Source organism: Arachis hypogaea, chromosome 8 (genome assembly GCF_003086295.3).
Source record: "Arachis hypogaea cultivar Tifrunner chromosome 8, arahy.Tifrunner.gnm2.J5K5, whole genome shotgun sequence".
Classification (NCBI taxonomy): domain Eukaryota; kingdom Viridiplantae; phylum Streptophyta; class Magnoliopsida; order Fabales; family Fabaceae; genus Arachis; species Arachis hypogaea.
In genome coordinates, this window is record NC_092043.1 from 3,774,899 (window position 1) to 3,796,182 (window position 21,284).

Below are 21,284 nucleotides of genomic sequence, written 5' to 3' on the forward strand. Positions count from 1 at the left end.
TTCTATTATTTAGAATTCGGCTACTAATTGTGCAAAAATTGAATTGAAATAAAAAATTTAGAATTTGACCACTAATTTTGTCAAAAAATCTAAAAACAAAAAGAACTTATTGTCGGATTGACCGGGAAAAAATCCGACGGTAATCATGCGGGAACAAAATAGTTTGGCGCCAAAGTTACTATAAAAAAAAACCGCCAGTAATTAACGTTAGATATTCGTAGCTTAAAAAATAATTCTGACGCTAAATCCACTGCAAGTTAACGGCGAGCAACAAAATCCAATAATAAACAGTTATCGATGAGATTTATATTATCAGATTGGATCCCACAATAAATTTATTACTGACGAATTATTTTTATTTTTTCACCAATAAATTCAATGATACTCAACATTTTTTTTTATAATGTCACCAGAATTTGAATTTCCCAAACCACAAATTAAACTCTAAATTTTCTATTCCCATCCACACAAAATCGAGGCTCTAATTTATTCATCAACAGAATTTAAATTCACCAAGCCACAAATTAAACCTTAAATTTTCTATCCCCATTAAATCTGAGCATTCGATTTATATTTTGTAATTTTAAAAATAAATCATCGTTATATCTATAAAAAAAACACCCAATTAATCCATAACCATAATAATACATACTGAGAATTCATTACCAAAAAAATTAGCCTTATAATTGATCATAGTGATCTGATAAGCTGCTCGAATAATATAGTGATCTTTATGGCCTTGTCCGATCTTTTCTAAGATTTACTTTATTCAAAAGCGTCAATAGTCATAATTTGTTCTCCATGTGTTATCGCAACAGTATTAATTATTATCTTAGCAAATGGATATGGTGTGTGTGAACATATGACATATGGATGGAGAAAAAGCAACGCTCAGTTCAATTATTAAAATATTAATATATACCGTACCAAATTTTTTAATGGATACTTTTAATTTTCTTCTAAATTCTAATAGCTAGTATATAGCAATGGAAGACATAAAGACAAATGAAGGAAGAATTCCATCAACTAACCAACATTCAACCAGCTAACTAACAGTCATTTTATCGTTAATTAATAATTATTTAAATTATATTTTTTAAAAAATATAAAATCAATAAATATTAATTGCAGTTATTTAAAATTAACTAATTAAAAATTATTTACCTATATTTTTTCATGAAGAAAACCTAACCAAGCTAAGTCAACCAATTAAATTGTACTGCATGCAAATTATACTCATTATGTGACCAAGCCTGTCTTGCATGTCCAAGGTATGTGTACTCAACATTCATGTTTGTACATTTCCATTTATTTCTATATATAAATAACAGCTAATTAAGTAAACGATTTTGTGAATAATAAATTTTCATGTATAATTGAATATTAATATATTATTTGAACTATTAAGTGTTATCTATAATTGGGAATGGAATTAATTAGAACCCTTCGGGAGAATCTTCTAATAAACCTGATTCAAAGAAATGAGGGCCCGGAAAAGAAAAAAGGAGAATACATGCATGGAACATGCGCAAATACGCGGTGGTCGGAACACTTTGTATTCATGTATGGAAATTAGTTTAACTTTATAGCTGACTTTGGTGTCTCATAATGTCTAACCTAAATTTTTTGTCGGTCCCTTTGGCTTAAATTGTCAGTGTAGTCACATTCGTATTCAATTTGCAATTTTTTTTTACGACAATACTTAAAAAAAAAAAACATTTACAACTTATTTTATTTAGCATTCATCAGTTCTAACTATTTTTTATTAATTCTTTTTTATTACCAAACATTTCTTCTATTTTTCTTATTTGGGTCCAATTAGGAGTATTTGACATTTGCTCATACATATGCTCCTGGTCTTTATTGTTATTACGAATCTTATACATGTTCCTTCATTTTCTTTATATTATTTTCTATCCAAACGACCCAAATGCTAATAATAAACTAGTTTAAGGTTAGGTTAGCTTATTTGATTTAATGAAAAAACACGTGAGTAACAAATCTATTTGTTAATATACATTTTGTACAACTAAAATATATAACGAAATTTTGGGGCCAAGGATTTTTTTTGTTTGTTTTTATTTGCATTCATTAAGAGAAAATACTCAGTTTGGTCTCCACAGTTGTATTTAAATTTCAATTTAGTCCTTGAAATTTCAATTACTTCAATTTAGTCCCTAAACTTTTCAAATTTTAATCACGTTAGTCTCTGCGATGGTTTCCGTCATAGAGTCAATTGAAAAGTTTAGGGACTAAATTGAGGCAAGTGAAATTTCAAAGGCTAAATTGAGACTTGAGTGTAACTTCACAGACCAAACTGAGTATTTTCTCTTTCATTAAATACGGCTAGAATAAATGCATAATATTAAATATAATAACTATGTATTATGCATATTACATATTTGAAACTATAGATTTCAAATTTAATAAAATAACTTTAGATTATTGTCTCTTTAGCATTATTCATAGATAGTACAAGTCATTCTTATTATTTATAAATTAAATTATTTTTTCTTTCTTTCACATTATTTTTTTCTCTCTCAACAAGCTATACCCTGAAGTACGCAAGCGTAACCTGGTTTCACGTTCACACAAGTAGCACCACATTCTAAGCTCCTAAGAAAACCAACAATGAAGGAAGTTTCTTAGCTCTAATTGATAATTGGATATGACAGACACACACACAAGTTTCTTAGCTCTAATTGATAATTGGATATGACAGACACACACACACACAGCTACAGAAATGCAAGGAAGAAAAACAAACTTGACCTTTTCTTGGTCTCTTCAATCAGGAGGAAATTCACTCCATCTCCAATAGTATTCTAGATTATCATTGTTACGGTCGGTGGAACCAGGGTCAACCTTAGCCTCATGTACCATATATAGTGCTATAACAATTTGTCTTCCTCTTATTATTTGCAAAACTGTCACTATTGTATTATTTCGGCCAAATGGCGATGTTTCAGCATGTGGAGTATTTGGTTTCTTTGTAATAATATGGCTCCACATAAACTAGATTAGGTGACCAGAAATCTAGAATGAAAAAAAAAAGGAAAAAAAAAAGAGAAAAGATAGATTCGCACTGAAGAATTTATTAATGAACGAAATCCTGGTAGCGATATCACGCTTTTGCATCATTGAGTAGCCACATTAATCAATAATCATCAGAGTTAACGAACCTAATATGAGTGTTTGGCACATGGTGGGGTCCTATGACCCAACAAGAAAACTAGTTAATGGCGTTATGCGAGAAGATTTACAGAAAAAAAAAAATACAAAAAGTTAAATTTTTGTTCTTAATTAACTACAGGTATAACAATTCCTTCAGGATGTTAAGAATTATTTAATGTAGAAAACGTAATAGGCCAAACGGCCCAAGAAACAAAGACAGAACTTGTATATGGGGGCTAACTCCTGACCTAAAAAAACAAACAAGATGGGGGCAAACTCACATGCTTCTCCCTAATCCATCATCATAAGGTTACAGACTTGCAGAGTTACCAAAATAAATAAATAAATAAATAAAGATTACAGACTTACAGTATGTTTCCTTTCTAATAACATATCTTTCCCTCTGATCCCTGTCTTCCTTAATTGTTTGAAATGATAAGAATATTGCTAGATTCGCTAAGTTTAATTAGTCATAAATATTCACGTCCATTGCAATTAAATCAAATCGACATTCAACAGGACTAACTTTCACAGTTTCACTTCTGCAATGGCAATAAGTTTAACTAAAGAAATAATGCTTGACTTTCAAAATAGGTACAAGTTTGTAGCATACACCAACCAAACCAGTAAGTAAATCTTTACTAAACATTAACAGAAATCGAACTCAATCTACCTTCTGATACCAACCAAAATTAACTTCTGTCGATTTCTGAATATTGCAATGGTGGGTTCTGTCTATGATGTTCAGGGATACTCTGAGAGGCTAGGTACTCCAATGCAACAACAATATCACCGATTAGCGGCCGGACTTTTGGTTGCTCCTGTAGACACATTGCAGTAATGGCAATTGCCTGATGTAAACAGCGCAAGGGGAAGTTCCCTTGCAAAAGGGGATCAACCAATTGTATGAACTTTCTCCGGTCCCCAAAACATGGGCGAGCCTGGAAACCAAAACAAAAGAGAAGTGTTAAGAAGTAATTTCACATATGAAACGGAAGAATACAGATACATCCATCTATTAAGCTAAAGACGAATTTGCATGTTAAAGGCAGGAATCAACCTAAATCACCATGTCAGTTCCTTTATGCTGAAGCATACTCTATTTTTTTTCAAGGCTTTTTTCACTTTTTGCCATATAGAAACTACATAAGTACATATATAGGGGGTAAGCTATACGGCAATGGAAATAATACACTAAAAGGAGTTACATATGAGCAAAACTATGACAAATAATTTACTCAAAAGGGGAAAAATTCATTTTGGGAAACAAACAAGCTAAACATTTACCCATGAAATTAAGTTTTGCTCCCCTGGTCTTCTGCTACTATCTATTGCCCTACGCCCAGTGATCAACTCCAACAAAACCACGCCAAAGCTGTATATATCAGATTTAAGTGTTAATTTGCCACTCATGGCATATTCTGGTGCACAGTAGCCATATGTTCCCATCACCCTTGTTGAAACATGGGTATTGTCTCCAACAGGTCCAAGTTTAGCAAGCCCAAAATCTGACAGTTTGGGATTGAATTCATTGTCTAATAAGATATTTGCAGACTTCAAGTCTCGATAAATAACTGGCGGATCAGCTCTACAATGGAGATACTCAAGGCCTCGGGCAGCCCCAACAGCAATCTTCATCCGTGTACTCCAACTTAGTGGTTCTTTGTCTTGGGGAGGATCTGAAATAGAATAAGTTACAACAGAATCAGTTAATTAATTATATAACCGAGAAACTAATGTTGGGATGTATTTAAAGAGGAGTAGAGGATTTTTGAATAAACAAACATAATAAGAACAAGTTTGTTCTTCCAATAAATTATACATTATACATCTAAGCTGTAAAAAAATTGCTCTTTAATTTTAACAAAGATCCACACAGACGAACATCGAAGAACAACTGCAGTTTACTTTTAGGTAATTCTAGTTCACAAAATCAAATTTCAAAACCATCCTTACTGAAAAACTAGAAGCTGTTTTGGTTGTCTACAGCACAATAGTGTAAACCTAACAGAAAATAGATAAACAGAATTTATGATTTTATCCACTTGAAGCCTATACTCATATGCCGCATACTTATTGACGAATCATGGATGGGTGTCACAGAAGAAAAATCAGAAAGCAAAGACTAAGACCATTTTTTCTCCACATTGGACGAAGTTTATGACACTCCTTACACAGTTGGACACATAAGCCATAAACCAGTTTACAGTGGTCACTATGCAATCACAAGGAACACCGCAACGCATATCAAAGTAGACAAAATCTGTTCGTTCTATATACATAAACTCCTTCTGTGGTTAATGGGAACAAAATATAAACAATACAAACGAAATATACAAAATTATGAAAATATACTTGCAAGAGCAACACAAGCAACAAAAGTTTTCCTGTAAGTAGCAGGTGTTGCAATGTGCTCTGTTGCATCAACTTCATTATAAATAATGGTCAATACTGAGATATGAAGAAACTAAAGATACCTATTCCAGTCACAAATTTACATTGACTGTTGACTAATGACTATAAAACCACAAAGTTGTCTGGAACAATCCAATCAGAGCTTCTACAGCATTGCAACAGTCAAGCACTTGCAAATTAAGTGTAAGTGCGAGAAACATAAACAATAAATAGTTACCAAAGAGATGATCTTCAAGGCAACCCATAGGCATATACTCATAAACTAAAAGCCTTTGATCTCCATCGGTGCAATAACCTATGAGCCTGACAAGGTTAGAATGGTGAAGAAGGCTTAACATAAGAACCTCCATCACAAATTCCTGAAAGCCCTGATGACCATCATGACTTAACTGCTTTATGGCAACAACCTACACAAGAGGACAATTCAAATTTGAAAAACATATCCAAATAACCACAATAAATTGATTATTCTGTTGTTAATTGCTAAATTGTTAGTCATGTCATGTGATCTGAAACTCTGAATTGAAAAGAAAAGAGGTAGTTAGTTGCCTGGCCAGTAGAGAGGCGACCCTTGTAAACGCGTCCGAAACCGCCCTCACCGATCAAATTGACTTGGTTGAAACCCCGTGTTGCCGCCGCCAGCTCTCGGAATCCAAAGCTCGCCGCCGCCGTGCTGCTTTTCCCATTACTCGTACTCTTCCCCTTCCCCTCCGAATACGATTCCTTCTTCCTCCTTTCACTCTCTAACCACCCAAAACTAACTTAAATAATCTGACACTTGTTTTAAGATTTTGATAAAAAAAAAAAAAAAACTACTCTGAATTTAAGTACATTAAAATAATAATAAATAATCATAATTACAAGGCAGAAGAATCGCAAGGCATACCAGTAGCAGCAGTGTATTTCCCTCCACCAGAGCCTGTAAAATCCACACAGAACCCTCGTAATTCAATAAAATAAACGAGCAAAAATAAAATAAAAGAGAAAAAAGAGAAGAAGGAGGAATGGACCTGAGGAAGCAGATCGAGAACCAGTGTCAATTTCGACTCTGCTGGCATCTTTGGCGCGAGAAACAAAGCACGAGAAGCAGCTCATGTCGCTTTTCTAACCCAATTTCACTTCAATTTAAAAGATCCAAATCCCTATTCTGCGGTGTGGAAGGGGATCTTTGCATAATTCATTCTCTCAGTCTCTCTCTCTCACTCACTCACTTGAAATAAAGCTGCTCTTCTTTTTCGCCTAAATACTACAATGCAAAGCGTATATTCAAACAAAAATGGCTATTGTTTCCAAAGCGGTTTCATTAGATTCGCGACACACTCCTCCGATGTTTTCCCTTTTAATTCGTTTGCGTGTGTGTTTTGTTTAGCAGAAATGAACTGACGCTAGTTATGGTAGCTACAATTAATTAAGCATCTATTATTTATTCACGATTTATAAAGAGGGTTTTTGCCTTTTCTTGCTTTTTCTTTTTGGTATGTGTATTTTTTTTTTCTGTTTTTGTCATTTTATAATTTAGTGGTATTTTTGTTTAGTATTAATTTTGGATTTCCACTTTGGTTGCATTAATCTCTTTGATTTGCAGGGCGGGTCGCTCTCTATCCTCTCTGTTAGGGTCTTGTGCGCATTTATAAACGTTGCAGTCCCAGACATCATCGCTTTCCCTTTTCCCCCTTCTTTCACCTTTTTATCTTTTTGCCCTCTTTATTCATTTCCTCCATGCTCCAACACTCCGAATCCCGCATTGCCCATCCGACCGTTTTCCACACAAAAGTCATTCCGTCCTTCCACATCAGCTAGTCATTGGATGAAAAGCCTCTTTTATTTCTTTGGTGTGAAAGTTACTGCATCAAGAGACTGTTGGCCATTTTCTAGATTTGGCTTATTGGGCTCTCTGGTATTTTTAGTCTACTAGATATGTTGGACCCATTTTGGCCCAGACTTGAGAGCCTACAATTTTAATAAGAAAAATAAAAATGAACCAAGTTGGGTTGGTCTAGTGGTTAGCTCACTAGTCCGCTTAAGCAAGTGTCGGGGGTTCGAATCCCGCCTTGTGCATGCAGCAACCCATTAGCCAGCGGCAAACCCTTAAATGGAGCTCAATACCGCGGCGGATTAATCCTTGACCTGTCGGGTTGGGGGATACCGTGAGAAACCAAAAAAAAAAAGAAAAATAAAAATGAACGAATTAATATTCATGGTTCATTTTTTTATATATGAAAAAAATTTAAGGTATTTTTGCTGAAAATGAATTTATTTGGTGTAATTATAGATGGGTAGATGTTATAGGGAGAGTAGGCCCAGCACGCAGGTGGCGTGCTAAGCTAGCATGCAGAACGCGTGTTGGACACGAGATAAGCTCCTAGCCAGCACGCAGGAGGCGTGTTGGACATGTGGCGAGTCCTCATCCAACATGCAAGGAGCGTGTTACATCACGTGGGTTGCATGTTAGACACATGTCACATATTGATTCGATGTGATTCGTATGTGACCTGCATGTTTGTCTATAAAAGCGAAGTTCTTTACCATTAAATTTTATTGTGAGGAGAGTTGTTTTAGTGTGTTGGTGATGTGATGAACAAATATAAGTATATAACGGTATATCACAATAGTAAGATTATATGAAATACACATAAGAATTCGTTTGTGGTTTCATGCACTATGACGTTTACAGAACTACTGCTACGTGCTTCAAATGTTCGTGATATGAAGAGTTCAAGTGTTATTTAAAAGATATTAGTTTATATTTTTAGAATGTTTTAATTTAATTTGATTTTATTTTGATTTTATTTATTTAATTACTAAATTTTTGAAAAAAAAAATCGTAGGAAAAGATCTTTTATAACTGTTGAAAATTTATCGTACCATATCTAATTTAGAGTGTAAACATCATACCTTTTCGTTTATCTCATTTATATACACATACACATTATTATTTTATTGACACGTACCAAACAAGTAATAGAGTATAAATTCACAAAACTTTACATATTATCTATATTTGTAAATAAAAAATTTATTTTATTTTTCTTTTTAAAATCCCGAGCTTGATAGAGGCACTGGCTTTGAACTGGCCGTCGATGATGATGTCGTGGTTGCCCATAGTGTCTATATTTCTTAAATCAAATTCACCTCGGTTCACAATTCTAGGATCTGTTAAACACAAATTTTTACAAAGTTACTTAATTAATTTACCGATGAAATTTTATAGATAATAATAGCTAAAACTTGCACACTTGCTAGCAAGGTTATCGTCAAAGATTTATTTTAATTAAATTACATAATGTTTCATTAGGGGTGCCAGTTTCAGAGTGACACCACATGATGTCATTGTATTGTTAGAAAACACAAATAGTATTCTTCAACAAGCTTGGGCTATAATCGACTGTGTGCACGAACACATTCAAAAACTGCGCATATGAAGGACAATCACAGTTTGCTGGAGGTGAGGAGAGTTGGATGAGGAAGGATTTGGATGGTGGTGGTTGCGGTGGTGAAAAATTGGGGAGCCAGGATAGGTTAGGTTAGATTAAGAGGATTAATTTAAAAATTTTAAAAAAAATTTAGGATTGTAGTTTTGTAAACTAAAGTTAATCTTTTATGGGTACAATTTTTTTTTTTTAGGTAAATTTATCAGCGTTATGAATATTCGTATAAAAAAAATAGTAACTTACTCATTATTAACTTTGAATATTATATAGAGATGTTTTAAATGGTTACTCATACATAATATAACCATAAAAAATTTCAAGAAGATAGAAGTATAAAAATTGTCATAATTTTTATAAAAAGTATGAAAGAGTGGCGCTAAACTTGTCTGGATGAAAGACATGGTATACATGGACTTAGTAAAGATTTTAGAAATTAGTGGCATACAAAAAATAACGAAAATGATAGAAGTGAATCAAGCTAAGTGATTTCAACAATTATATTGATGAAAATAATGATAAAGATGACAATGCTTTATAAATATGATATTTGGATATTATATTAGTTTTTTTTTGAATGTTATGTTGTCTGTTTTAGACTTTTAGTATAAAGTCAGCCTATTTAATCAGGTTTTCGACTTTAATACTTATTAAATTTGTCTATTTTAATTTTAGTATATTGACAAAATTCTTCTGACATTATTTTACTTATTTATTTAGTTGAATATGATCCTCGTGCTTCTTTTAAATTTTAGCAAGTGTACATAGATTTATCAAATTAATCATGATAAATAAAAAAGAAACTACCTACAAATTAATCTATACTTTGACATTGCCTTTTTATCAATAAAAATAAAAGTTCTAAAAATTGAATGAATTATCGAACCAGTAAAACAAGAAATTTAAAAATTCAATTATGTCGAGTTAAACCAAATATAATAAATAATATATTCATATATAAATTTTTTTTTTTTTGAACTGATCAACTTCAACTTTTTCATGCCCAACTTTTTCATGCCCAACGAGGGAAAGAGAACCCAAAGGCTATAATATAAACTAAGAGATTCATCAAAAGCAATGTAAATAGTAAATACACAATGCAATTGTTGTTAATTTTTTTCTCTATACTTGAATATCACAAGCATTACACCAGAGAGGAGATTTTTTCAAGGGTGTTGAGGAATTTACACATAGATCTAACCTATTTTGAAAGCTCATTTCGGTCATCTTTAACAACACAGGGAGAGGGAAACACACCCCCATTTCTACGCAGCGTTTATGCCTCGGCTTAATTCTGTTCTCTAAGCTAAATGAGAAATACTGTGGAAACTCCTTCAGCTCCTTCAAATCTCTCCCCATCTCCACCACAAAGTAATTGTATTTCGGCTCCAGATTATTCTTAATACTGTAACAAAACAGTGGAGGAAATCTTCGGAACATGGTAGTTGCATCGCGTCGAGAAAACCCGATATTCTCGAAGTAATCTATTCGGGGTATAAGCTTTTCTTGGACACTACATGATAGCAAATCAGTGTGCCTACTTACCTCTTCTATGCCAATACTTTGGAGGTAGTAAAGTGTAGGACGGAGTTGGTTATTGACACTGCAAACAAGCAACCTCGGGCGACGATGTATGACCCTTTTAATATCCGAGCCTTTTACATGAGCCTCGCGGAGAAGGAAGGTAAAGACGGGTATGATGTCCGAGACGTGGGTGGTCAGAACATCCGGGCACATGCCAACTATGCGTCGAAACTCGATCGTGGTGAAGTCCATGGACATAATGTATTCCACTGTAGATTTAATGTCATCGAGGGAGGCAGTGATCAACTTCGGATGATTTTCGATAACTGAGAAAGAGTCTAGACCTATAGACTCTAAATAAAGGACCATTTTCTGGAAACTAGTATCAGGGTTAGGAGGAAGGCTTTTCTTGGGAGGTATGGTTTTCTTTGGAAATCCAAAACCGGCATCAGCATTGGGAGCTAGGCTTTTCTTTGGACAACCAAATCCGGGATCGGGGTTGGGAGATAGGCTTTGCTTTGGACATCGCCACTTTACAACCTGCAGAAGGAAAAGAACAAGAAAATTCAAGCTCATGTTAACAAACCCAAGGGGCTATGTTGTTATTTCTTAACACACCAACCTCAACCCAAGACTCCTTTTTTTAATTAAAAAAAAAAAAGATTTGGGTTGAGAACAATAAACATTTAAGAAGATCAAGCAGTACCTACCCATACGTCTAATAGACCTGCCAAGCCAAGACCTCCTAGTAGCAGCACCCATATTTGAGTGATAACCTGCGGAATTTCGAGTGAGAAAAGAAATATGTGCTTATCAAATGGCAAGTGAAAAACACAAAATATAAAACATCAGTCTCACCTCGTTCTCAGATATAACCCCAGAAGGAATTCGGATTTCTCGGTCATACCAATCATTTATAGTCTAAAAAGGAAAACAGCAGCAAAATCAAGGTTATTTGCTCCGAGCAGGCTAGTAAAGTGTAAAACTCAGATAACAAAAGTTATTACCCGAGTATATCCTGTTAGAAACGGGCCAGACATCAACATGCCCGCAATTGATTTAGCAACATCCTCAATAGTCCAATGGAAATTTCCTGCTCAGACACAAGATTGATGCAGAAACCTCATTAGATCAGAAACATTCATGTGCCACAGTGTAGTGCTAGCTTGTTTTACTAAGCCAGTAACTTTTACCTAAGTTGGATACAGTCTTCCAACCACCTAAATTATGCTTGGCAAGCACACTTAAATTTCATTGAATCTTGTCTTTAATAGCTATATCCTAATTTTGGCAATTATGTTAATCAGCGATGTGTTGTTACATGTTAAATGTTAAGTTAGAACACATTTTAATTTTTAATGCATACAATTCAACAATAGATATACGAAGAAAGAAAGAAAAAGAGAAAGAAAAGAAAAAGTGAGAAACAAACTCATGGATATTCTTGATTCTTTTAGTTAATATATCACCTCTAGAATACTACCAACAAATTATAATTCTACTGATGTTTTTCCTTTTCTATTGTTATACGGAGATGATCAATAATGGAAGCATTCCCTGTTGTTGTCACTTAACATTTTCAGATTAACTTAGTAATAACAATGTAAACATACTCGTTACTGTCATCATACCTAGGGATGAAGAAACTCAACAATAAGAAAAATGTTGAGAACAATACTAGCAACATTTCAACAGAAAACTATTAAACTGAAATGTAATACCAGAAGCAGCGGCACCACAAACTACACCCCAAACCAACGGAGGCCAAGTGACAAATTTTGTAAATTGAACTTGAATCTTCCATTTATTCTGCACAATATAAATAGAAAGGATAAGTACAAAAGCAGTTTCATAATGTTAACTACCAAGTACACCTAAATAAAGCAATAAATTTTCAGCGGCCAAAAACTTTCGAGTTAGAACTTTATAAACACATTCAAAACTTAAATTCGTTTTCAACATGTTCAACTACATTTTCAAGGATGTATGAATGGCAGCCTAATACATGAGGCTCCCATCAGACTGTGACCTCAAGATTACAAGACCACCGCACGGAGGCAACAACCTTATTGTTGCATCATAGTTCACCATCCACATGAGGATCCAGCCACAAAAGTAGAAAAAGTTTCAAATAGCTTTCAAGATTGTTAAAAATCATATATACCTTTGGGTAAAGAGTTTTTCACAGTCATCCAATAAAATTCATGCGTTTTAGATGACTTTTTAAGCAGTGTGTTTGAAAATAGTTACTTTTGATGGTGTGGCAATAGACAAATACAAAATTCGATATTATATAAAACTATTTTGAGTTGTAGGTGCATGAAAATTAAATTCTTGGTGAAATACATGTGGTATTGTGGTCAGATTTGGAAGATTTTGTCAACAACAGCATCAAGAATCATAAATTTTGTCTAGAACAACTATACTTGCCTTTCATTCATTCTTGACCTCCTTGTTCTCAAATTTCAGTAAGTGAATGAAATTGTGGTGCTAATCATTCTTTATTATTTAAATCAAATTGAGATAATTGTGAGCATCCATAATGAAAATTTAACCCAAATTTCCAACCATCACAACTCTACAAAGAAGACACAAAATTGGTTAACTCACTGAATCTTGAGCAGCTCCTTTAATACCAAGAAGCTGATTGATGCTTGAACCATCTTTCAATGGAGCCTTATCCGGTGCCTGAAACCATGAAGCTACAAGCACAAAAAGAGAACATTAAAAAAAAAAAAACAAAATTGAACATCATTTGATTCATAAAAAACTAAGCCTAAGCAAATTACCACATCTTACATAAGAACACTAAAAAGAGTACTCTGAAATTTGAAAACCCAATGTTTTGCTCTTTCAACAACCAAGAAAACCAGAAAGTGTGTGGTGAGTCAACCTACTAGTGAATGAGAAAGGAAGTGAAGGAACCCTTGTTCTTGTGCATGAGATTGTTGTTGTTCTTGGTGGAACTGAAACCATGTTGAGAGAAAGCGAAGCCATTTTTTTTAGGAAGATAGGAGCTTGTAACTCTGAAACTGAGGAAGAAGCTTGAAGGTTCAACACCCAGAACACTATAGATTCAAGTGGTGTGTTCTATGCTGTAAGCAAGGTTCTGAAAACCGGACCGGTCATCAAACCGCTCTAGTCACTGGTTCACTGGTTTACTGATCCAACCGGTCTAACCGTGGTTCAACCGGAAAAACCGTTCCATGATAAAATAATAAATAAATTATAAATAAACATCATAAAATATCTTTCAAATTTAAAACCCTACACAAACTATCAGTCTATCACCAACTAAATGTAATTAATTAATCATCAAAATATGCAAAATTAACTTCATTATACTTCCATTAAAAATAATGGGATTGAATTGCAGTGCACAAGTTAAAGATAGACAATATTGCCTTAAAGTAATTGAGTCAAAAAGTAAAACAAAACAGGCCCTTTTAATTCTTTTATGCTTGTAGGCTTCAATACAATCATTACCATACAGAGGAATTTTCTTGAAGGAATTTATGGCAACCAAAATAGGCCCTGCTTTTGTCTGATGTACAAGATATGATTAACAAGGTTAAATATTGTAGTTAATCAGACCAAAAAAGAACATTTCCCAGTTGTCTTACTGAGTCCAGCCAAATGGAACAAACATCACTGTGTACTAGCATAATTCTAGATCAGACTCAGTTCCAGAAGATGTTATTATCTTCACCAGCTCGCAATTCCCATTTGAAACTTGAAGCCAACACTGAACCTTTTGAAATAACGAACTTCAGAAGTAAGGGAAAGAAATAGAAAATTCTAAACTATCCATGTCTTACTAATAATGAGAACAGAAAAACTCAATCTCTTGAACTCAATAATTACATCAGTTATCCAACTAAATAATTGCATCACAGTTATCATAAACTGATTTCAAAGCCTAGAAGCAGAGTGAAATTAAAAACATGAAGCATATAATAAATCAAAAGATCACCAATTGCAATTTTTTAATAAGAACAGAAGTTAAGAACAATGAAAAATGAAGAAAGATTAACATTTTTCAACCCAATTTTAACAAAGCTCATCACAATGATTAACAACAACAAAAAACACTGAAGGAACAGTGAATCAGTAACATGGGCAGTGCAAATTTAAAATTTAAAAGTTATCAATTTAAAATCTATCATCAAATACAATCAGTGAGCAAAGCCAATCAACCAAGCACTGACTGAGCATTCTGTTATGATTCTGTTACTGGAAAGCAACAAATTCAAGTTACAGCAACATAATTAACAAATCTTAGTAAAGTCCCGATTTACAGCAACATTTAGATCAGCAACAAGGCAAATTTATTGATTAGCAATTCAGCAACATGCAAAAATACAGGGAGAAGGGAAATTTGGAAAAGAGAGAACAGGGAAGCTATGGTTCAGGGACTCACCAACGGTTGAAGGCGAGTCGGCAACCACCCCACAGAAGGCGACGAAGCAAGAGACAACCCCACGAGTTGCTTCTGCCGCCGGCGACGAGACAGACGAACCACGAGATGCCAGTGACCGAGACGAGACTCGAGTGACACTGGGAGGCAGAATCGAGCAGAGACAACCACGGACAACGAGCAGCAACCAACGCGCACAGCTCGAGCACTCACTGGCGGAGTGAGGCGCGAGCAGCCGAGCACAGAGGAGAGAGGGGAGATGCGAGCACACGAAGCGGAGGATCCGGCGAGAGGCCCGAGACCACGAAGACGGTAGTTCTTGAGTGCGACGGACGGCGGCAGCAGTCTCTCACTCCGACAGACGGCGACAACGATTGGTGGAGGCTGCTAGCGTTTGCTTTCTTTGGTGGAGGCTAGGGCATTTGCTGAAGGAAGGAGTTGGAGAAGGAGGGATAAGTGGATAACGCGTGCAATCTTTTCCCTTTCAAGAAAGGAAACGACGTCGTTTTTGGAAACCGGCCTGCTTCCGGTTCGATCCGACCGGCTGGTTTAGTAGTTCTTGAACGGTTTTAGATTTTACGGTTTTATATATTGGATCGGACCGTTTTCTTTGCCGTTTCCCAGTTGAACCGGTTCGACCGGCCGATCCAATCCGATTTTTAGAACATTGAGTGTAAATGATAAAGTTTTTGTTTTTGTTTTTGTTTTTTTATTTATTTATTTTAGGTAGACATTAAACAAAGTTTTAATGAAAGGGTAAGGTACTTTGAAGTCTACAAAATTTTTTATGTTCATGCCTACGTGGCATCATTTGATTGCTTTGTTTGCATTATTTTGATCAAATTATTTTGTTCGGTTCAATAACAGAAATCGCTGTTCCAAAAACCAGAAGTGAACCGCTGAATTGACCGAGAACCGACTGGTCGAACCAGACCGAAATTCCGTTGGATTTATAGTAAACGACGTCGTTTCGTCAGTTTAACGGAAGAAAAAAGGAATTGCACGCATTCCAATGTGGGTTCTACATCTCCATACTACATCATTACATATACAACAAGGTTGATCTTCTGTTTTATTAACTTGTTTAACTTCATTTTGGTTTTGGAGGCATTTTTTAATCCTTTTATGTCTTTTTGTTCTTATTATTGGGTTTTCGGCATTGATTTGATTCATCATTTAAATTTGGGTATTTTAAGAGTTACATTAGACTATAATTATATTTTTGTATATTTATTTATTATTATTCTATTATAAAACAATTATTCTATTTGAACTACGATTGAACTAGTAAATCAGTGAATCAGTAGTTAGAGCCATGCAGCAAGCGAGATTCAAACTCCCAACATTTATTTAAGTAGACGAGTGAATTTTTTTTTAACAAATGGAGCTCAATACATTGAAGTGGAGCATATAAGGATGTAAAACACAAAAATGAAGCAAGAAAATAAACACCATACAATACGGTATAATCCGTTTTCATCTCCAATATTGCTATCAACAACTGAACGGATCAACACCATTCCATTCCTTGTAGCTCACAAACGACCTATTCTTGACTCCATCAACACCTCTCTCGCAGCTCTGGAATACTCTGATATTCCGTTCCAACCAAATGTTCTAGATAACCGCAAAGAACCCTATCAGCCACTTCTTTTGCTCAGATTTACGACTAGGCACTTCAATCCAGCTCTCAAACAGCTCTTTGATAATCTTCGGAACAGCCCAAGCTCTATCGGTAGTCATCAACCAAGCGCACCACACATGTCATGTAAACTCACAGCCAAGAAATAAATGATTCACAAATTCTATTTCTTTTTTGCACAGAACACAAATATTATCACCATGATGTATAATTCCTAGTCTGCTGAGACTCTCTTTAGTGTTGACTCTGCCTACTAAGACAAACCATGCAAACAGTTTAACTCTTGAGGGGAACCAATCCTCTCTATATGGGACTGGTGAAACTATAGTTTGTGATGTCCTCTGATATAGTCTCTTGTTGTAGTACCTGCACCAAAGAGTTAGTAGAAAAAACACCTGTTCTGTCAAATTTCCATACAACTGTATCCTCTCTATCAGATGATAGTCTAGTTAACCGTAGCCGCTCATGAAGTTGATTGAGCAACTCTAGCTCCCATTGGAATAATTCTCTCATCCACTGAAAATTCCATACCCACCCTAACCCATTCCAGAATCCACAGTCTCCTATGACAGATCTTTGTTGATTTGAAATAGAGAAGAGTCTCGGAAAATTATCTTTTACGGAGCCACTTTGTAGCAAATCATCCTCCCAAAAATGAATATGTCTGCCATTCCCCACCTCCATAGACAAACCATTGATCATCATATCTCTTACCTGTTACTCTTTAATATTAAGTTGGCAAATGTCCTTCCACGGGCCACCTCTTGACGGTAATGTCTGTTTTGACAACATTAGAGTTGGGTTCAAATGATTACAAGAACATACCACCTTCTTCCACAACGGGCAATCTTCCTTCGAAAAGCACCACCACCACTTAAACAAAAGCGATGCATTTCTGATTAAAGCATCTCCCACCCCTAAACCACCTAGCTTTTTCGGAGTCTGCACCATCTCCCATTTAACCAATGGTATACCTTTGTTCCCATCTTCTTTACTCCAAAAAAACCTTCTCTGTAGCTCAATTATCTTTTCTGCAACTGCCTTTGGCATCTTGTACAAGCTCGAGTAGTACACCGGTAGGCTATTAAGAACATATTTTATGAGGACCAACTTACCAGCTTTGTTGAGGGACTTCGCTTTCCATAAGCTGAGCTTGTCTTCCACCTTGTCTATGATCGGTTTCTAGGTCTTCACCAGCCGAGGGTTTGCACCTAGGGAAATACCTAAGTACCTGACAGGTAGAGTGGCTTCTGTACATCCCAACAAATCACACATATTCGTCATCCCTGTTCACAGTTAATCGAGATCAAACTGGACTTATCAAAGTTAATGCTCAAACCAGACATCAGCTCAAAAAAACGTAGTAGTCTCTTATAATTTACTATTGTCTCTGTTTTCTGGGGGCAAAATAAGATTATGTCATCTGCAAATTGGAGATGCGACAACCCTATATTATCTCTTCCTACCATCAGTGGAGAAATACGTCCATTCCTGACTGCCTCACCCACCATCCTATGCAATACATCTACGACAAGAACAAACAGAAAAGGAGAGAGAGGGTCTCCTTGTCTAAGACCTCTTTCCATCCTGAACGGCTTAAATAGTGATCCGTTGATCAACACCGACATAGATGCTGTAGTCACACATTCCTTCACCCATGTCCTCCATCTAAGACCAAAGCCCATCTTCTGCAGCACAATATCCACAAAACTCCATCTCACCCTGTCGTACGCTTTCTGAAAGTCCAATTTGATAATTGCCGCCTGCTTCTTTCGTACCTATAGCCATTGGACCGTCTCACATGCTATAAGTGCCTCATCGTGTATTTTACGGCCCTTTACAAATGCAGATTGAGTTTCCCCCACTAAACCTGGCATCACTGATCGCATTCTTCTCACTAAAACTTTAGATATCACCTTGTAGACACAACCAACCATGCTAATAGGCCTCAGGTCTTTGATTTCCTTAGCTCTCACAAATTTTGGAGCTAGTGTCACCCATGTTACATTATCATCCGTTGGTAACTTCGCACTTTGAAAGAAATCCAATATAGCTGTAGTAAACTCTTGGCCAATCTCACCGCAACATTTCTTTATGAAATTCGTATTGTACCCGTCACTACCTGGCGCTTTACTGGACTCGCAATCCCAAACTGCCTCTCGTATTTCCTCAGGCGATGGCATCGTCTCTAGCACTGCTGCTTCCTCGTCCTCAATCTGCTTAACCAACCCATCACGGATCCCAATCGTAGGAGCCAATTCCTGTCTATATAGATCTTTATAAAATCCCGTAATTGCACCCTTTATTCTGGACTGGTTTCTCACTAATCTGCCATTGATTACAAGAGAATCAATCCTGTTGTTCCTCCTTCTAGACGACGCTAGGTTATGGAAGTATCTAGTGTTTTGTCTATATCTCTAACATGTTGGGATCGAGACATCTGCTTCTAATGAATCTCCTTTCTGGCATACCACGTCACACAACAAATCACAAGAGCCTTCCGTCTAGCCTCTACTGTTCCGTCATACCTACCAGCACTAACCATATCATCAATCTTCTTAATCTTTTCCTCAATGAGTTGTTTAATCGACCCAAGTTGGTTACTATTTTATTTTAATAAGGTGAATGTGAATTATAAATTATCACCATACCTCGCCACTTTTTGGTTTATGGATTTTTCATCTTTTAATTGATTCAAGAAAAAGCCTTTTAAATAGTCGGGCTTCTGCTTTCCACCACCAAGACACACCTTTTACTCAGACTGAAGGCAAAACCAAATAAGGTTTTTCCTTCGAAAATTATGAGCATATAAAAGTCCATACCATAATGGGCTAAGATGTACGAGTACTTGAAAAGGAAATTTTTGATGGCTCAAAAAAATAGAATTTTCGCATATACCAGCACATTATAATTGAGTTTAATTATTTCTTTAGTTTTTATAGTTTTATTAAAATTGTAATTAAGTTTCTGTAAATTTTTTCAATTATGTTTTTATATTATATCAAATTTTGTAATATTTTGTTAATTTTAATATTTTTGTCGCGACAGAGACTTAATTATAAAATCTGATATGGCATAGAAATTCAATTGAAAAGATAAAAAAATATAAGGACTTGATAGAATTTTTGATAGAACTATAACGAGTTAGGGACTAACATAATAATTAAACCTTATAATTAAAGTAATGTTCATTTTGGTTCTTGAAATTTTTGACAATCATCAAAATAGTTATTGACTTTTGGAAATGATGAACTTGGTCCTGGAATTTACAAATCTTAAATCTCTATTCAACTCTAATTCAATAGTACTAACTTAGAGTATTATAGTGCCATGGCAATCCAATGAATTCTTTTTAATGTTTTTGTTTTGATATTTTTGGAGTCAATTTGAATATTCTCTTGGAATATAAATACAAAAATAGAGAGAAAGAGTTAAAAATATTGAAGCAAAGATATAAATTATTTTGTATCTATTTAGTACTAATATTAGATACACTATAAAAACTTATAAAATATCTATTTTTATCTTCTTTTTCATCACTATCTCTTTCCGTCACAATTCTTTAATCTTCACTAAAAAAATCATAAATTTCAAATGAAAATAGTAGAACCAATAATTTCAGTCATGCCTAATATTATACCGATGAACCAAATAACCAAAAACCAATGAATCGATAAAAAAAATCAAAATCGATGAAAATTGATCCGACCGAACTATTTAGAATTTAAAATTTTCTCATAATGCTTAAGATGGGGTTTAAATTCCTTTCCTCAATGAAAAAGATGCCATTCATAGCCACCAAGCTGTCATGCTTCTTATTAATATATTTACAAATTATAAAACAGATATATATCTTTTATCAAATATTTTACTTTTATTTAATTATTTTGATTTTAGTCATAAATTCACTCATTTTTAAATTAATTATATTTTTATTTAATAATAATTATTAACTCACTTGTTTTTTCTTTTCATAATTATATAATATCTATTAATATTATTTTTTAATAAATACTTGTAGTATATAATAATATAATAGATATAAATTAATTAATAAATTATTAAAATTTAAAAATAATAGTTATTTTAATATAAAAATAAAATAAAATATTTATGATAAAATAAAATTAACAAAATACTTATTTTTCCTGTTTTATATTGTTTTAAAATAACTAGATATTTTTAAAATATTAATAAAAATATGTATTTTAAATTTTAATTTTAAATTTTTGACTTTTTTTTTTATTTACATAGGATTGGGTCAACCGATTCAACTAGTGATTCGCCGGTTGAACTTGAACCAATAACCTAGTAATCTGATTAGTTTGATTCAATTCTAACAACTATGCTCCGTTTAGTGTTTACAATTGAAAGACCAAAATGCCCCCAACAATTTCAGAAAAGCTAGTTACGATATTGAGCCATTTTTGGAAAAAAAATTGTTTTCTCACACCCATATTAAAATTCATATGAAGACATCCTCGTTAAAATATCTATCTAAAATTAATGTTCGAACTATATAATTTAATATTATTTTAAATATTTTATTAGTATGTCATATAATGCTCATAAAGATTTATTTGTCACATCCAAATAATCCCACTTAGCATTAGAATAAATTTGAATTTGTGATTAGAAACAACGTGACAAAGCATTTGAAAAGAAAGATACTTTGCCAGAAGGC

At 34.3% G+C, this 21,284-nt stretch overlaps 2 protein-coding genes across 3 annotated transcripts; both read right to left on the reverse strand.

Annotated features, from left to right (window-relative positions):
• Window positions 1-3,640: 3,640 nt before the first annotated feature.
• Window positions 3,641-7,263, reverse strand: LOC112705712 (probable serine/threonine-protein kinase PBL21). Its single transcript, XM_025756626.3, has 6 exons — window positions 6,600-7,263; window positions 6,476-6,508; window positions 6,139-6,332; window positions 5,807-5,996; window positions 4,462-4,853; window positions 3,641-4,115 (listed from the first exon to the last, which is right to left on the reverse strand). Exons 1-6 carry the CDS (start codon window positions 6,682-6,684, stop codon window positions 3,867-3,869), a joined length of 1,143 nt encoding a protein of 380 aa, XP_025612411.1. The 5' UTR covers window positions 6,685-7,263; the 3' UTR covers window positions 3,641-3,866.
• A 2,857-nt stretch (window positions 7,264-10,120) lies between these two features.
• LOC112704905 (protein SEEDLING LETHAL 1, chloroplastic) lies at window positions 10,121-15,480 on the reverse strand. 2 transcript variants are annotated; one of them, XM_072200406.1, is made up of 9 exons: window positions 14,962-15,416; window positions 14,165-14,292; window positions 13,439-13,716; window positions 13,152-13,243; window positions 12,263-12,350; window positions 11,549-11,634; window positions 11,400-11,462; window positions 11,252-11,317; window positions 10,121-11,081 (listed from the first exon to the last, which is right to left on the reverse strand). In XM_072200406.1, the coding sequence occupies exons 3-9, from the start codon at window positions 13,536-13,538 to the stop codon at window positions 10,140-10,142; spliced, it is 1,437 nt and encodes a 478-aa protein (XP_072056507.1). In that variant the 5' UTR covers window positions 13,539-13,716; window positions 14,165-14,292; window positions 14,962-15,416; the 3' UTR covers window positions 10,121-10,139. The 2 variants fall into 2 exon arrangements, with proteins under 2 accessions (XP_072056507.1, XP_072056506.1); XM_072200405.1 differs by lacking the exon at window positions 14,165-14,292 and having other exon boundaries at window positions 14,962-15,480.
• Window positions 15,481-21,284: the final 5,804 nt, after the last annotated feature.